Here is a 16,914-nt window from a genome sequence, read left to right as displayed (position 1 = left end):
GTATGATATTTATCATCAATTTCAATATTTAGTAATTTTAGTCAAACAACACAATCTGAGCTGATAATAAGGAGTACCATTATCAAATAGCCATTGTTTTAGTAACTTTTATGTGGAAGTTGATTCAAATTGTGTAAGAAATAACCAGTATAGAAGGGTCTAACAATTTAAAATGAAAATTGTGTACATTTGAAGAATGGTGTAATTTAAGTGCAAGGTACTGTAAAACTATTCATTAGGTAAATATCTAACATAGAGCCTTATGCTTCTCCAACCCAAATTACTGTGTTGCCTCTCTCAACTTCAGTGATTTCACAATTTAACTTATTGAGCCGTCCATCCAGGATAAACAGAGATTCCTTGGAAGGGGTCATGAGATACTGACCAAAAAGGCCACTGTCTTTTATAAGACGGTTCTTACTGTTCCAAGGCCATTCCTCTGCCTTGACAGGCTCCTTCAGACTCTTCACCATCTTAACCTTGCCAGAGGAGAGCTCCACAAAGAGAACATCAGTTTGTGTGCTGGAGCTACAGTAGACATTGTATTGATGAGCTTCAGTAAATGACGGCTGAAAAGCTACATCAGATATGTGCAAATTAGTGTGAATGTCAAATGCATCCTGTATTTCTCCTCTCATAGTTATGGACTGGATCCTCATGAGACCTTTTGCATCATCAATGCTGACAAGGTAGTGTCCATCTGGAGAGATATGTGGCGTGCCTGTTACGTCGCCATTGTATCCAATCACAGAATCAGTAACGCTATCCACTATAAGCTGCGGCAGGACAGCCCCTGTGGTATCAGGCTTACAGCAGATAAAAAAATATCCTCCAAGATGTGTATAAGCCAGTGACTGAGGAATGCAATTATAATCCTTTAAACTAATTGTCTTGATGTATGACATAGTTTCTAGATGAATTTTCTGGAGCACAGGCTCATCCTTATGAAGAATAAATCCAAACCTGGAAGGAAAAGCAGAAAATCAAAGAAAGTCAGAGCTATTGTGTGCATTATGTACAAATAGGAAAAGCCATTATAAGCAAAGTAGATGAGTTAATATGTGCAGCAGTGTATTTCTACATAGCTTCAGATGTTTCAGATATTAAGCAGTTTATAATATTTAATTCTTAGTGTTCTTGTAATTGTAATTTAGAGTGCCTCAAATAAAATGTCTAAAATCCATTTATCTGATTAATGGGAAAAGTGGTTTTTTCCTACTGACATAGGGGAAAAGGTAAACATTACTCTGAGCATATCTGTTCAGTTATAACTTTTACAAAAGCCAAGAAGAAGAAAAAGATTAAATATCAATAGATAGTACATCCCACATATTTTAATTCACTTCATATAGTTCTTCGACTTTCTTGGGAACATCAACTTAACCCAGTGCTCATTGTTATTCAGATAATTATCTGAATCTTCCTCATTTTAATTCAGTAGAAATGAGTATCATAAAAGGATTTAGGTTTATGCCTCCCAACTATCCAAGCTCCATATTTCTTACAATTTAAATGACTCTTTATGCTTTTCCATACATCAAAGAATTTTCACTGAACATGAATAATATGGTTAAACTTTAAAATCCTAGAGCTGAATGTGTGTAACATTCTAAATATGAACTATATGACTATTCTCTAATGTTAACGTATAAGTTCTGACTACACAATCATTTGACTGTATACATGCAAAAACCACTGCTCTAAATATTATGGAGTCATGTGAAAGTATATTAGTTTTGCTTATAATCTAAGTAGCTTTCACAGCACTTTTCACAAACAGCTGTTTTCCTTTGGCGCATTTCCTAACATAACATTTTCCTCTGAATCTTTGACACTAAGAATGAAGCTGCGTGCTGATATATAATCTAAAAATACCTTTCACATCCTGTTGATATAAAGCACTATGACAACCAGAATTTTCCAACAATTGAGTTGACAATAGCACAAAATTTTCACACTATACTTTGCAACCCCAATATATTTACTCATCAGTGATCCACCAAAGTAACAGGCAAAAAAGTTTCAGGACATTGTTCAGTCAGTTCTGTCAGTCAGTTCCTCCAACATAAGACAGGGTAAATTGTATTTGCACTTCCTACTAAATTGATATAAGAACATCTTTAATTTTAGCCCCACCTTCCAAAATCCTTGCATACTGCTTCAGTATCATAGGATCACAGAACTCTATAATGATTTTGATTGGAAGGGACCTCTGGATTTCATTTGGTCCAACTCCCACCCAAAGAAGGGCCAGTGTGAATCAGACTGCCTGTGATTACGAGTTGAGCTGATTATGAGATCATTTTTGTCTTTGATTATTCAGCCACTTATAAATATATGTATTCTGAAGTAAATTGTCTTGGTTAGAAAAAGGGTGAGTAAGTCTTCAGGAAAGTTATGTCAAGATAACTTGACAATTACTGCTACTTTTCCTTCCACAAGGTCTATTGTTCTGTCATAGAAGAAGACTAGGATCATCAGACAGAATTTGATTTTTAGCTGGTTTGATCATCTAATATTATCTTTTCCTTAATCTTTTTGGGCAGTCATAAAGTCATTGATTCCTGATTCTGTTAGTATGTAGTAAGCATTTTTCGGTCATGACAAACAAACTTGTACTGTATTATGTACAGAATCATCCTGTAATAGAAGAGGTTAAATAGCAAGCAACATTCTGACATTTCAAATGTTTACGGTATATCTCAGGGTTAAATAACCAATGTTACACAGATGAACAGTGGTTAGAAAAGGACAATAGAATTAGCTTATTGATTCTCTTTTACATAACAGCCTCCAATATAAAGCAACAATCAGTGAACTGTCCAAGAGCGCTCACAACATTCTGGACAGTAACTCACACATATCCGCTACTTAATCTTTACTCCTGCAAAACAATAACCAAAAAACCCAGTGCATCTTAAAAGGACTTTTTTCTGGATGAGAATTGACTGAGGGCTAAACATTGTCATCACTGTTAGTTTCATTAATATCAAATGCAAAACAAAAGTGAAATAACTTTTACATGATGATAACATATCATGTCTCAAGTATTTCAACCCCAACTTTCCAAAGCATTCTAGTTGTTTGTGCAGCTTTATGTGTCTCTTTGTAACATTTAGTTCCCAGTCCAAAAGCCACAAGTAAAAAGCTTACAGTATCTTGGATAGATTGTTCTTGAAATTTAAACAGCAGCTTCAGCTTTGGTAATTGAGTTTACTTGAAAACTAAAGAAACTGGCTTCAGGATTGCAACAACCTTATCCTGATGCTGTATTTGTTGCACTTAGGAGATCTACTGTCCCTTGCTCTGAAGCTATTAAGATACTTGATTTTATAATCTGCTGCAGCAGCTAATCATATATTCTGATAATCAGCTATACCTGAATACCCATTTACAATGTATCTTACTTTTGAAGTGTGCAAGGGGCAGTTTAATACATTTTTTTTTCTGTGATTGTTCATTTTCATGTTCTTAAATCTTCTCAACTTTCAAGACTTAAAATTATTTACAATTATCCATGTTATTCATTGTGTTCTGCTTATTTCTGAATGTGAAAACACAGCTTTGCAAGATATGCCTTCCCTTCCTTCCTTTAAGTAGCAATTTCTCTAGCCCTGGAAAAATATATTTCTACTTTCTTGTAATGTTAACATGCTAAAGACTTCTTGCTTTATAATGTTGTCTAGTTCAAACTTTAAAAACCCACTACTTCAGGCACAAATGTAAAGTTAGCCTAGAAGTTAATGTTTTTGGGGGTGAGTACATGAAAAGATCAGCGATATAAGCAGAATAATACATTGACCTTAAGTAGCAGGTTTTACTTACTGATTTCAAAGCACTTTACAAGTATTACAGCAAGTGAAGAAAGAAGCTGAATGACTTCCCTAAGGCTATATAATGATCCACTAGCAAAGTCTGGCTGAAAATACAGGTTATCTAAGGCTCAACACAGTTTCTAACTGATCATGCTACAGGCTACCATTGCAACTGAGGTCCTGAAATGACAGATGGGAGCAAGTACAGACTACTAAGATATATTATTTTGAATAAGAATATAGGAAATCACTTTGTCAAAATAATATTTGTGAATATTAAAATTAGACAGAACTTTGGACCTGGGTGGAAGAAAAGATCCAAAGTGGGAAGCTGGTAAACCTTCACAAAGGATCGACCATTCCCCAGAACCAGAAGTATGCCTGTCAAAAGTAATTTATTAGAATTAATAGGATTTTATCAATACTATTGTTCAAACAATTCTTTCTCAGCCTGTTGTATTGCCTGTAACTCTTCAGTGCCCCAATTAAAATTCAGTAAAGCTGGACAGAGACGTAAATACCCAAGCAGCCCAATAGTACAGATGAAAAAGAAGTGGGGGAAAAAATAGTTTCAAAGCTGCCAATCTTCTTGGATGTAAAAGGATTTGGCAAGCTGTGTGTTTGATACATTTGTTTGTCTGCCTGTCTCGGTGAGAGCTGTGTGGCTGGGGTTTTGAGAAGCTGAACAAATCAAGACGGAGGTCTGTTCATGTGCCTGTGAGGTTTGTGCGACTGATTCTTAGTCTGCGAGGATTGCTAGGCAGAGGTGTAAGGATGGGAAAAGTAATGGAAGTTCTGGAGGGAAGATACAGAAGGGAAAAGGGAAAGTGAAGAAAACTGATAAGGAAAGCTAAGGATTCCATGTCTGGTATAGTAAAAAAAGCCCCAAAGAATGAGAAATTATAGTTTTGTTACCTAAAGATGATGGAAGTATTTTCCAAGCCACTAGCAATTGAGGAAGATGATAAACAGGTTTTTTATAGGAGCATATATCTGACAGGTTAGATAATGTGTTCCTGATAGTTTTGAAGGAGTTGAATAGCTCTTAACATTTTAATATACCTCAGAATAACAGGAAAATTTGGAAAGTCTAGAAGAATATTGTTGAAATATTCGTAAGATAAAGCCAGGTATCCCAGCTAAGCTGAATAGCTTGATGCATATCCCAAGGAAATAATAAAATAGATGCTATAAGAACCAACTACAGAAAAACGTGAACATAATGCAGTCAACATGGGTTTATGGAAAAATGAACTTTTTCAGACAAACCTAATTTAATTTTTCTATTAGAAAACCTTACTGAATGTAACTGAATATCAGGAGGGCATACCTTTCTTGGAATAAAAACTGATTCCCGAAGGAAAAATAATTTCTCTGCAGTAAAAAGTAGTTGTCAATGCAGAATCATCATTTTGCAGGGAAGTTTTGCTTCTGCTTGGTACCAAATCTGATATTTCACAAAATTTTCACAGGCGATTTGGACGTAAGTATGTGTCCATGACACTAAGGTTGTAAATAATGACAGGAAAGTCATTATATTAGTCAGTTGCTCATTTAAGCAAAATGAGTTTAAACATAGCCAACTGTAAAGTCGAGCAACTTTACACGTGAATGAGGAATGCAGGGCATGCATATAGAACAATACCCTGAAAAGCAGCGACTATGGAGGGATTTAAGGATCATAGCAGACATGCAGGTCAATATGAGATCTGAGTCTAAAGAGTCAAAAGCAAAAGACCCAAAAGCCCTTGTACAGCCCTTGGAGGAATATACGGAGAGAGGTGAGTAATAATAATGGAGTAATAATAATGCAACAGTCTCATATCTGTATTCTACATTGGGAGAACAAATTAAGAATGTTTTATGTTGCTTTATTTCTGCCCTTCTAAAAAGGAATATTAAAAAACTACAGGCAAGGAAAAATCCGAAAATTGTTTGAGGGATGGAGCCAATGATTTTAAGCAAGAGTCTGCTTTTATATTTAGCTTACGAAAAATATAATTGAGACTTAATTACAACATATATATACCTGAACGGAGAGAGCATACTGTTAGTAATGTCTTTAATTTCACGGAGGAATTATAATAATGATTGCAGACTGAAACCAGACAAATTTAAATAGGTATTTTTTTCTAACAATGGGGATGATAAACCATTGCAACAAACTACCACAGAGGTGATGAATTTTCTTTGGTGGGAATCTCCAGGTAAAAACTATGCTCTTTTTGGAAGATTTGGCCAAACCCAAGTAGATGCAGATTTAGAAATATCAGATTCATTATCTGAATCTCTGGATGACTGTTTGAAATGTTTAAGATCTATGGTATATACAGAAAGTCAGACAAGATGCTCTCGTGGTCTCTTCTGGCCTGTGAAACACCAATTTTTTTGGCTTTGTTCATACAATCAAAATTGCATCAGTAAAGTAGATTTTAATCTTATAGTACTGTCATTCGATGCTGAGATTTTAAGAAGCAGCCAAGTGTTTCAAATCTCATGACATTAATTGTGATTTGACACAACATCTTAGCTCATGAACACACACACAAAAAAAGTAATACGCAGAGGAATCTGTCTTTCTGCAGGCCTGAGGTTTAGATGCCACTTTTACATCCACTGTATAGAAAAAAGTTGGTTTTTAAAAATTAATCTTACACTGTTTCTGGTCTTAATTAATTGTGAATTTCACATGTAAGTTACTAATAACTTTTACAATTACTGATCTTTCATACACACACATATACATTCAAAATAAATGTTGCCCTTGACAACACATTGCTCTCCAAATTCAGGAAGTTTGTGAATTACTTGTGTAAGGTTACAACTATGCAACTATAACAGCTATAATTTCACTTGGGAAGAAAGATGTTCTAAGGCTGGGATGGTCATTCCTTTGAGGTTTATTGATCTAAATGTAGAAGATCATGGTGGATAGGTTGGAGGAACAGTGATGGATCACAGAGACCTGCTTCAGAACTGTTACCTGCTTGCACATAGCAATGATTAGTTGCAAATAAATTTTACCCCACTGTCCAATAACCTAATTGCTGCCTTCTAACCATCAGGTGAATCTGTCTGTACTTCTCTTCTGTCCAGTATTAAGAACCTTCTCAGCATGCCAGTGTCAGATTATTAACTCTGCTTTCATTGCCAGGTTGGCCTTCATGTTTCTGATGATGAGGCAAGAACAACTGTAAAAAAAAAGTACTTACCAAATTTGTCAGAAGACAGTATTGCAAGTCACTAAGGTCAAAGGTAGCTTTGGATTACACAGGTTAGTACATTGGGGGACCCAAAAAAGACTTGTGTGATAAAAGAGGGTGATTTACCAGAGCTGTAACAAAATGTTGTCCTCCAGTGGTGTCTATGGGCCCAGTGTAATAGGGAAATTTCACAAAATTGATATTAGTAAGAGTTTTGATGGAGGTCTCAGTAAACCAAATCAGCAAGTGCATGGGCTGAGCTTTCACTATCCCAATTTTTTTTTTCCGTTCAAAGTAAAGCAAAGCTATTAAATCTGAGTAAAGAAGTCTGCACTACTACTCTATGTTTCATTCTGCTCTGTGGATAGCTGAACTCAACCCCCAAAGCTACCATAATCTTATAACTTTTCAAAAGCAGTCAGTTTTCTAAAAGGATGAAAAAAATACAGCCATTCATAATCATGCGATGAAATTGTGTTTGTCACCTATGTACTGTTAGCCTCGGTTTTATGATTAGGCTGTTGGAAAACAACAAGTGATACTTGAGAGTACCTTCACTATTGCCAAATTATTTATAGATAGATGGTGATGTATTTAATGCAAAGTTCCCTCTCATATAGATTGATATGCAGAAGCCTCCCACTGTTCATTAATCCCCTATTAATATTTATGAGAATCTCAACCCTCATGTCTCTTCTGTGCAGTGAAATCATGCACAATATCAGACAGCATATAAAGGCGTTTGTCAGAGTGCATATTGGGTTCCTGTGCAACTCAAGCCTGCAAGACATGAGAGCAAATCTGCACATTTCCAATAATTTATTTTACAGTTAATGCAAGTGGGAATCTGTAGCCTGTGGGCATATCACTCCAATTGGAGTATATGCTAGAACTGTGAAATCTGAGATTGTTTCTTTCTTCACTCACTCCATATGAATGAATAATACAGATTTTTATCCCATATTTTCAAGATGTTCAACCATACATTGTGACAAATAGTTAAGAGAGATAGGAATAATGATACTTAGCAACTCTATAGCACTTTCTGTATGAGTAGTATACTGGGTTTGGCTGGGATGGAGTTAATTTTTTTCATACCAGCCTGTACAGTGCTGTGTTTTAGATTTGTGAACAAAAGTGTTGATAACCCACCAATGTTTTAGTTATTGCTGAGCAGGTGTGCACAGGATCAAGGCCTTCTCTGTTCCTCACTCTGCCCTCTCCGAGAGTAGGTTGGGGGTGGACAAGAGGTTGGGAGATGACACAGCTGGGACAGCTGACCCTAACAGACCAAAGGGATATTCCAGACCATATAACATCATGTTTAACAACAAAACTCCTTCCAAAGTACCTGTTGCTCCTGCTAAGTGGGGGCTTAGCTGCCAGCTGGGGTCAACCCACCACAGGGAGTCACTACCTTTCCATAAAAGTTAATGAGCCTCACAGTACCCAGACAACGGGAAACTGAGTGTCGTGGTTTAGCCTCAGTCGGCAACCAAGCCCCGCACAGCCGCTCGCTCACCCTCCCCGCTCCCGCTGGCATGGGGGAGAGAATTGGAAGAGCAAAAGTAAGAAAACTCGGGGGTTGAGATAAGAACAGTTTAATAATTGAAATACAACAAAATAAATTAATACTAACACCAATAATAAATCATAATGAAAAAGAAAACAATGAGAGAGAGAGAGAAGAACAAAACCCAGGGAAAAAACCCAAGTGATGCAACTGCTCACCACCTGCGGACCAATGCCCAGACAGTCACCAAGCAGAAATCGCTGCCCCTTGGCCAACTCCCCCCAGTTTCTATACAGAGCAGGATGTCATATGGTATGGAATAGCCCTTTGGCCAGTTTGGATCAACTACCTTGGCTGTGCCCCCTCCCAGCTTCTTGTGCACCTGGCAGAGCATGGGAAGCTGAAAAGTCCTTGACTGGTGTAAACATTACTCAGCAACAACTAAAACATCAGTGTGTTATCAACATTATTCTCATGCTAAATCCAAACCACAGCACTATACCAGCTACTAGAAAGAAAATTAACTCTATCCCAGCTGAAACCAGGACACTGAGGTAGATAAAAATGACTTGTCCAAACTAACTTAAAAGAGATAGGAAGAATATCCTAAAAGGTGTTAATTGCAAAATGCATTTTTAAAAAAATGAAGTGAAGCTCATATGGATGAGTGCCTTATTTTCCTAGTTTAATGAAAAAACCCACCTACATATTTAAGAGTAGAATAATTATAATGACTAAGTTAACAAGGTGTTATAAATTATTACTTCTTCTATTGCCTCACAATATACATTCAAGACCAATTTTTTTAAAGTATTTTAAAAGTATTTAAAATATGGAATTCGGGTTCTAGTTTTACAGAACTGTAAGCCTGTATGTAACACAAAAACAGTGAACAGCAAACCCAGGAACTGTATCATTCTTTTTCCCAAAATGGTTATCATAATTATCACTATCCTATTTCCCTAACTACTGCAAAACTGTTAACCTGAAAACTCTCATTGCCAAGCTGACAGAGGAATCTGTACAGCAAGTCAGATTAATGCTCTACCAAAGCTACTCCTCCCTCTTTCATCAGAGTATCAAATGCTTCAGAGTATGTGAAATGTTTCAATCAGTGGGTTTGGAGTAAGTTGCTCACAGGAACTTGCCCATCATTGAGAAGTAACTTATGCCATGAAGCATGAATGTTAAACTCATATTTTAAATGGTATTAATTTTGGAAATCTTACTGGGTGTTATTTTTATACATCCACATTACCAGTTTTTACAAGTCTTACTCTTCTCTCTATCATCACATCCAATTTTCACATTATTTTTCATAAAATTTCCATCACCTTAAGTTCCATTGTTTGTGACAGGTATAAAGGGTAAAAACACATTTTCTTTTAATATAAATCCTCACATGGTATACAACAGATGACTTTCATTTATGAAAAAAATGTGCAAATGCAGTGTATGTCACCACAGCAGGATTTATATAGCTAGCTCCCTTTCACTGTCCAAAATACTTACTCAATCACTGTCCTTTAAGGTGGTGAGCTACTTTCAAACCAGATCCAATCCCCCTGTTACTGTAGAAAAATAGTTCATTATGCTTTTGAAAAAGCAATGTTGGTTTTATATAAAATTCCTGTCAAGTTCTTTATCAAGTCTGTTCAGCCTAAGTAGCTTTGACTATTGCATAGCACAAAGGGAATATTTTGCTTTTGAGGAATGAACAAGAACTCCTTTTTCCTCTTAAATATCTCACTGTTCTTATATATCTGTTACATCACTGTTCCTTCTATCTATGCCAAAAATGCTTTGAATGTGATCAAACAATTTAAAATGTGTATAGCTTCCTGCTCTGTTTTCTGTGGGTTTGTTCCATAACAAGAAGCTAGATTTCAATAAATTAATTAAAAAATGTATTGTAGAAATATCATTGGTAGAATGTGTTATGTGTTGGCAGTGGTAAATGAACCTGAAAACCAGGAATTACTGAAATCTTTAGTGACTCACGCAGTTCTATAGAAGGTTTCCTGGTTACCAGATGTCACACTTATGTGCATAACTCCCCATCTTCACCCCAGTAGTACCTAAGTAAAATTTTTCCTATTTTCTAGTACTGGGGAAAGGTTTCATGAGAAACTTATTCTCAATGCCAGAAGGTCGGTAATTATTGCCTGAACTTCAGCAGTGCCACATTGTAATACCCCTTTCCATATCTGGAAAGGGTTGACATTGTTTTCAAACCAAAATACATAGCCGTTACACAAGGAGTTTGTATATTGTCCAGCCTCCTCTGAAGGCAGTTGATATAGCCATAGGGCAAACATTTACTTTGTGAGTTGTTGTATTTCATAGTTAATGTAACGCTGATTAAAACTGACAAGGATTCTGCTATCATTTTGTTACGACTGTGTATAGGTGTGTAGCAAAAATCCTTCAGCATCTAAGAACTCCCCTGGCTTCAGACCCTTTTTCTGTCATCTAAATCATACAGGACAGAGGGAGGGCTAAGAGGGGAAAAAAGCCACGCCAATGCAGTGCTGAGACTGCATGAAAGAGGACTCTCACATACCTGCAGTTTACTTACTCCCAGTCTGCAGAGTTTTAATGGAGGTGTGTATTATTTGATATAAAAAGTGCACGTGTGATGTAACATAAATATGCATACATGTGTATGTGTATATATAGCAGGTATAATATCTCTCTCTGCAGTTGAAATATAGGGAGAACAACATGCACTAGGGCATCCCTCCTTTCACTGTTTTTTCTTCTAATACCAGAAGTGGATGAGTAAAAATGATTTTTGCCTCACATATTCTGGGCTTCAGTCCTAATGCTCCATATGTTTTCACTATTCCTCTCTGCACAATCCTGTATCTTCCAAATTTGCCTATGAGGAGCCCACTGATGCTTTTTCAGGTCAAATGGTAGGATCCTTGACAGTGATGGCATTTCCTTGTCCTCTCAAGGGATAAGCATGCTCTCTCCCTTTAGGATTAAACATAAACATTTTCATGATACAGTTGATGAACTGGATAGTTGAATGCTCGTGTTTCAGTATCATATACCATTTAGAATAATAGTGCTAGATCTCAAGCCACACAGAGCTGAATTTTGGGTGATTCTGATACGGATTTCAAGTAATACTCCTTAAAATTAAAAAATGTGTACTTTAGACTAAGCACATATGCAAAATGAGTACACTGCCACAATGGCCAGTGTAATTTTAAGTACTGTCTTTTTTATAATGTGGTCTTTTCATCAGTTTATTAAAAATTGATATATGAACCAGGATATAAAAAATGACAAAAACAATACATGGCTTAACTCTGTCTCTTCCAGAGTACATAAAAATATCAATCTGTTCATATTTACATCCTTACTGCTTTGAAATAAACAAGAAAAACATATTTCTGCAGTCCTAATCAAGCACAGCTGCTTCTCTCCTCTATGGTCATATCAGTAGGCAATGAGGACATTGAAGAATTGCCATTATGAATGTTGAGCCTCACCACATCTCCTCACTACAAAAATCACTCTCTACAGGTAGTATTTCCCTTCCTGTAGATACCTAGATTTCTATGCATAACTATGCACATCTGCACATGAGTTAAACATCTAAGTTGCTATTTTTGCCAGCAGAGATCTAGTCCATACAGTCAACAGAGTCTAGAGAATTTGTTAAGATGACCGGTGCCGGAGCCCTGTAGGGGGTGAGCAAAATTGCCTTCTAGACTCCACTATCTGTAAAGATTACATCTCCATTAACGATAGCAGAAGACAGACAGCTTACACCCATGGATACACTGTATTTTCACACCTAAATCTAGGTGTCTACAATCTGAACCTTGCAGTCACCATAAGCATCTTATCAGAAAGAAAGCATAATATCCAAAAACAACCTTACAAAAATTTCCACAGATTTAGAAAATCGAAGTTTAAATGACTAACACCATATCAGGATGTGAGTGAGAGCTACAGTTGTGCTTGAAATGAGATTGTCGGTTTTCCCAAGCCATTATGATAAATTCAGGTATCACATAGCTGCAGAGGCTATTAAAGCTGCCCTTTGTGGTCAGAAATTAAAATGACTGCTTAGAGGAGCAGCTAGCACTACTACAAGTGCCTGGATAGAGAGGAGAATGTTGTATAAGTCTCCATGCAAAACAGAGCTAAAAGCAGAGAGGATGTCCCTCCCAGAACTTCCAGGGATCTCTGAAGATGTGTTTCACAGCTCTCAAAGGGTAGCTTTAACAGAAAACCAATGAATTCACTTTGCTTCCCACAAAAAGTGTATTTTTCCAACCATAACGATCAGCTTCAATATTTTCTCAAGGCTAGAGACTCATCAAAAAGACAAATAAAAGCTCTTCAGAGTCTGCCTTTCATTTTTATCTTAGGATTTTGCAGAGCTCTAAGAATTGCATGGAAATCTTATAAATGAATTTTCCAAAAGCAACTTTGTTTATCACTATATCTTAGTGAACTACATTTTCATGTCACTATTAAAGTATTTGACATAGTCTGTTAAAATAACACCATAGTCTACTGCAAAATATCAAGATGGAATCATATCATATGACTTTTAATAGCTCTCATTCAGACATTGCCTTTGCAATTATAACAAATATTTTTCAAGAAATACTAAATATAATGCAATGTGGCTAGTAATCATGCTATATCTACCAATTTTAAAAGCTGAGGAAATTTCCTGTTTTTAAAAGATTAATTTTAAAAGTATTTCTGTTTGTGCAGACAGGAACTATGAAAGCTGTGCAAGGGAATGGTACACCACCTATGTTACACAATTTTTCACATTTTGGAGCATGGGTCCTGGGTAGATAATCCAGGAAGAAATTCAAGCCTACTGAGGCACTATTACTTGTATTAACTATACCACAGTTAGGCCCAACTTGTCTTACCTTTAGTTATTGGCTTTATAATGCTGTGAGATTTGTATAAGGTTATTGTGCAAAACATACTAAAGCAAAGCTCACAAGAGAAAACAATTCATGAAGAAGAACTGAAATTCAAGGCAGGCCTTAGGGCAGCCCTGTATGAACAAAGTTTATTTTCATTTGCTGCATTTGAAGACCTTCAGTTCATCCCATAATAATACTGCATCTTCAGTAGTTATTCAGACGGAAGGATAATACTGACACCTGTAGCTATAAAAATTAGTGAAGATGCAATCTTATTTTGATGAGAACTTCTAGTCAAGTAAAGTATGAATTAATAATGGCGAAATATTTCATACAAAGCTCCAAAGTCATGTGAATTCTGACACTGCATCTTCAAAATTGTTTTTGCAAGGTATCATTTTTTTCCACTCTTCAGATAGAGCAAGTTAGTTTGCATCTCCTATGCACAAAGAATAGCCAAGCAAGATGCTAGTGTGGAGCTGCCAGCAAGCGGTAAATTAACAACCTGGCTTCCTCTATGTTATTTTCTTCCTTTAGACAAGCTATATATATTGCTTACTAGTGCCACTGCATTCATTATAAAATAAGCACTGGTTAAAAAGACAAAAAAAGCTCAAGAAATTTTTTCCTAGAAATTAGGATAAATTTCATTATACTTTTTTTTAAATGAATATATTAACATAAAACTGTATTTATTGTTGAGTTCAGAAAGATCAACAGAATAGAAGATGATGATGATGTAAAAACTGATGCCCTCTTTCCTTTTTGTTTCTGGTCCTGTACCCACAGATTATCCTCATGAAGTCAACAGACATTTTTAAAAGAGATCTCTGAGATCAAACACTTAAGGAAAATTATGTTCCCAAACCAGAAAGCAAGTAAAAGAGAAGAGAATTAGATGAGCTACAATCAAAATTATCCGTACAAGAAGCAAACAGCAGTATTGTTGTACAAAAAAGAAGTTTTTTAACCTGTATAATTTAATTCAAGAAAATAATAATAAACATCATCTACTTTATCCTGAGTGAATAACACTTGTCTTTAAAGCCAGTCAACATTCTATACCTTAGGGACCATTTTTTCAAAATTTATGCCAAAATATCAACGCAGAAAGATAAAGCTCTATTACTACAAAGTTTGATCAAATCTGCTGACCAAAAGTTTTCTAGGACTCAAAGCAAATGCCATTAACTGCCCATGAACAGTCTCTTAGAGGATCAGGGTAGACCCTGATCCTATGAAAAGCTTCTAATCTGGCAACATGGGATGGTATTACCATTTAAACAAAATTCTAAAATAGAAGTCTGTTACATACAAAACATTTTTTCTGATGAAATGAAGTTATCCACAGTAGCTCTGGAGAAGAAAATATTTAAGGAAACAATTAAGGAAAGGAAAAAGGAAAACTGGTCTAAGAACTGTTTTCTTAGCTGTATAGCTCAATTGCCTTCACTGGTCCTTTGAGATTTCGTCACCAACACAACAAAAAAAGATGCACTTTTCCCTCCAACTAAGGATTTTCTAAGAACTTAACATACAACACTGCAACCATTATTTCCTTTGTTAAAATTACTCTTCACTTTATATCCATACACAGATGATGCTAAGGAAGACTGTTTACACTGATTTCTTTTGCTTCAGAGGCCTTGCATTCATACCAGTTAAATCATCACAAAATTTTCCTTACTTAAGTAATTTTAAAATACACCATTTATTTTTGATTGTCATTTTCTATTACAATTATTGTACTACATTGCACAAATAAAATATTTACCTCTAGATAAAAAACACACTTTTCATTTTGGAAGTGTTTCTGATTTCAAAAACTGCCAGCGTTGCAAGGGCATACCAGTCTTCCCCTCAGGACTTACAAAATTATTGTTGCCTAGAATAGTTCATTTCTGGCAGGTTGCTGAGAAAAGACTTTTCTTTAATTTCTGCAGTTCAGAAATGGGTGTTTGATGATAACAAAAGGCTAAGTGGATTTTGCCCAGTTGCTGTTACTCATCAGCACAAATGGTGCCTTTCTTTTGGGTACCATAACAGTCTTTGACCTTTGAAGTTTGTTTTCCTAATTTTGTTCCTGATGCTTTTTACAACAGTAAGAACATTTGCTTCATATTTTTGTTTTGCATCAGAAAAGGGTTTCTTTTTCTCCTTCCTTGGTATTTGTATATAACAGCATTAAGCACAAAGCATCTTCCTATCTGAGGACATATTTAAATCTTGGAGAATGTCTTGATAATTCTCTATTTTTGTGCTTATGTGTGTGAACATGTATATTCACACACACATCTGTAAAAGATTTTTGTCCTCTTCACCAATTTTATTTATTTACTTGTTGCAATTACTGTAAATGGAATATTTTTAAAAGCCTCCTAACAAAGACAGAGATAACATTTGCAGCAGTAATGTGTGACTGTGATAACGTACCTGGGAAATATTAAGACAGTAATCCTAAGAAATAGGAATGGGGAAAAAAATGGTCAAAAAAAAAGAAAATTAAAAAACACAGAACAGAAGGTTGTGGGGTCACTTTTATGGAAAATGAGTAATTTTAGTGTAAAACAAGATCATCACTATCAGTTCTGTTAGATGAATGAAAAGGTCGATTCTGATGAAGAACGGACTTTGATGGCAGGTCTCATTTTCTAAAAGTATTGACTAGTTTGTTATACTCTTGCTTGGGAAGAAGTTCTGGGTTTTGAAAACTTGAGATTTCTGAGTTCTTACAGACTTGCACATTAAATATCTCATCTGTACCTTTCCAATTAGAAGAAAAAATTGTCTATACAATAACAGGAATTCCCTGAAATTTATAACTTATGTGAGAGGAAAGAGGAAAATTAATATATAGATATAACTTGCTTCCAATGAAAATCAATACTATTTTTATTCTTAACTGTGGATGCAGATTTAGGAATACCTTTTTAGGATGAAAAATGGATGCAGCAGAGATCTAATCCATCAGAAGTCATATACACTTCACAAGTTTACTTTATAATATTGTTACAAAGAAACATAGGTCTTCATAGATTAATTCAGAAAGAAACTTAGTATTCAATTGTAAGATCTATGAAACCAACATTTTTAGATCTATGGGAGCAGATTCTCTTAGTGATGATAAAATTCCTGATTAGATCCTAAAATGTATTGAAATAGAAGAGGGATGGATACAGCAAAGGCTTGGGGGGGCGAATCCCACAAAAGGCCTGCTGTGCTTCACAGAGGTGATAACGACTGCTGAACATCACCTGAGAGATCTGAATGAAAGGGATGTGATCTTTATAGTAAGTATTCCAAGATTTCAGAGATTGATATTCATAGTTTTGTTCTGGAAGCACTGACGATACTTTTTTGTCCATACTTCATAGACGTGAATGTGTTTTCTCCATTTCCATTTTCAGTGAGGGAATTCAGTGTAGAGAGGATTAAGTTGGATGGCTGAGACCCCACAGTCAATGATGGCC

General features: G+C 35.7%; 1 protein-coding gene across 3 annotated transcripts in view; it reads right to left on the bottom strand.

Annotated features, from left to right (window-relative positions):
- Window positions 1–251: 251 nt before the first annotated feature.
- The window catches only part of FSTL5 (follistatin like 5), a 309,868-nt gene continuing 293,205 nt past the window's right edge, over window positions 252–16,914 (bottom strand). For all 3 annotated transcript variants that reach the window (XM_075499250.1, XM_075499252.1, XM_075499251.1), the window contains one exon: window positions 252–963. In XM_075499250.1, coding sequence (XP_075355365.1) covers window positions 261–963 — 703 coding nt within the window. In that variant the 3' untranslated portion in view covers window positions 252–260. The remainder of the gene's footprint in view (window positions 964–16,914) is intronic.

This window comes from Mycteria americana, chromosome 4, assembly GCF_035582795.1.
Source record: "Mycteria americana isolate JAX WOST 10 ecotype Jacksonville Zoo and Gardens chromosome 4, USCA_MyAme_1.0, whole genome shotgun sequence".
Classification (NCBI taxonomy): domain Eukaryota; kingdom Metazoa; phylum Chordata; class Aves; order Ciconiiformes; family Ciconiidae; genus Mycteria; species Mycteria americana.
This window is presented reverse-complemented; position numbering and strand designations above follow the sequence as displayed.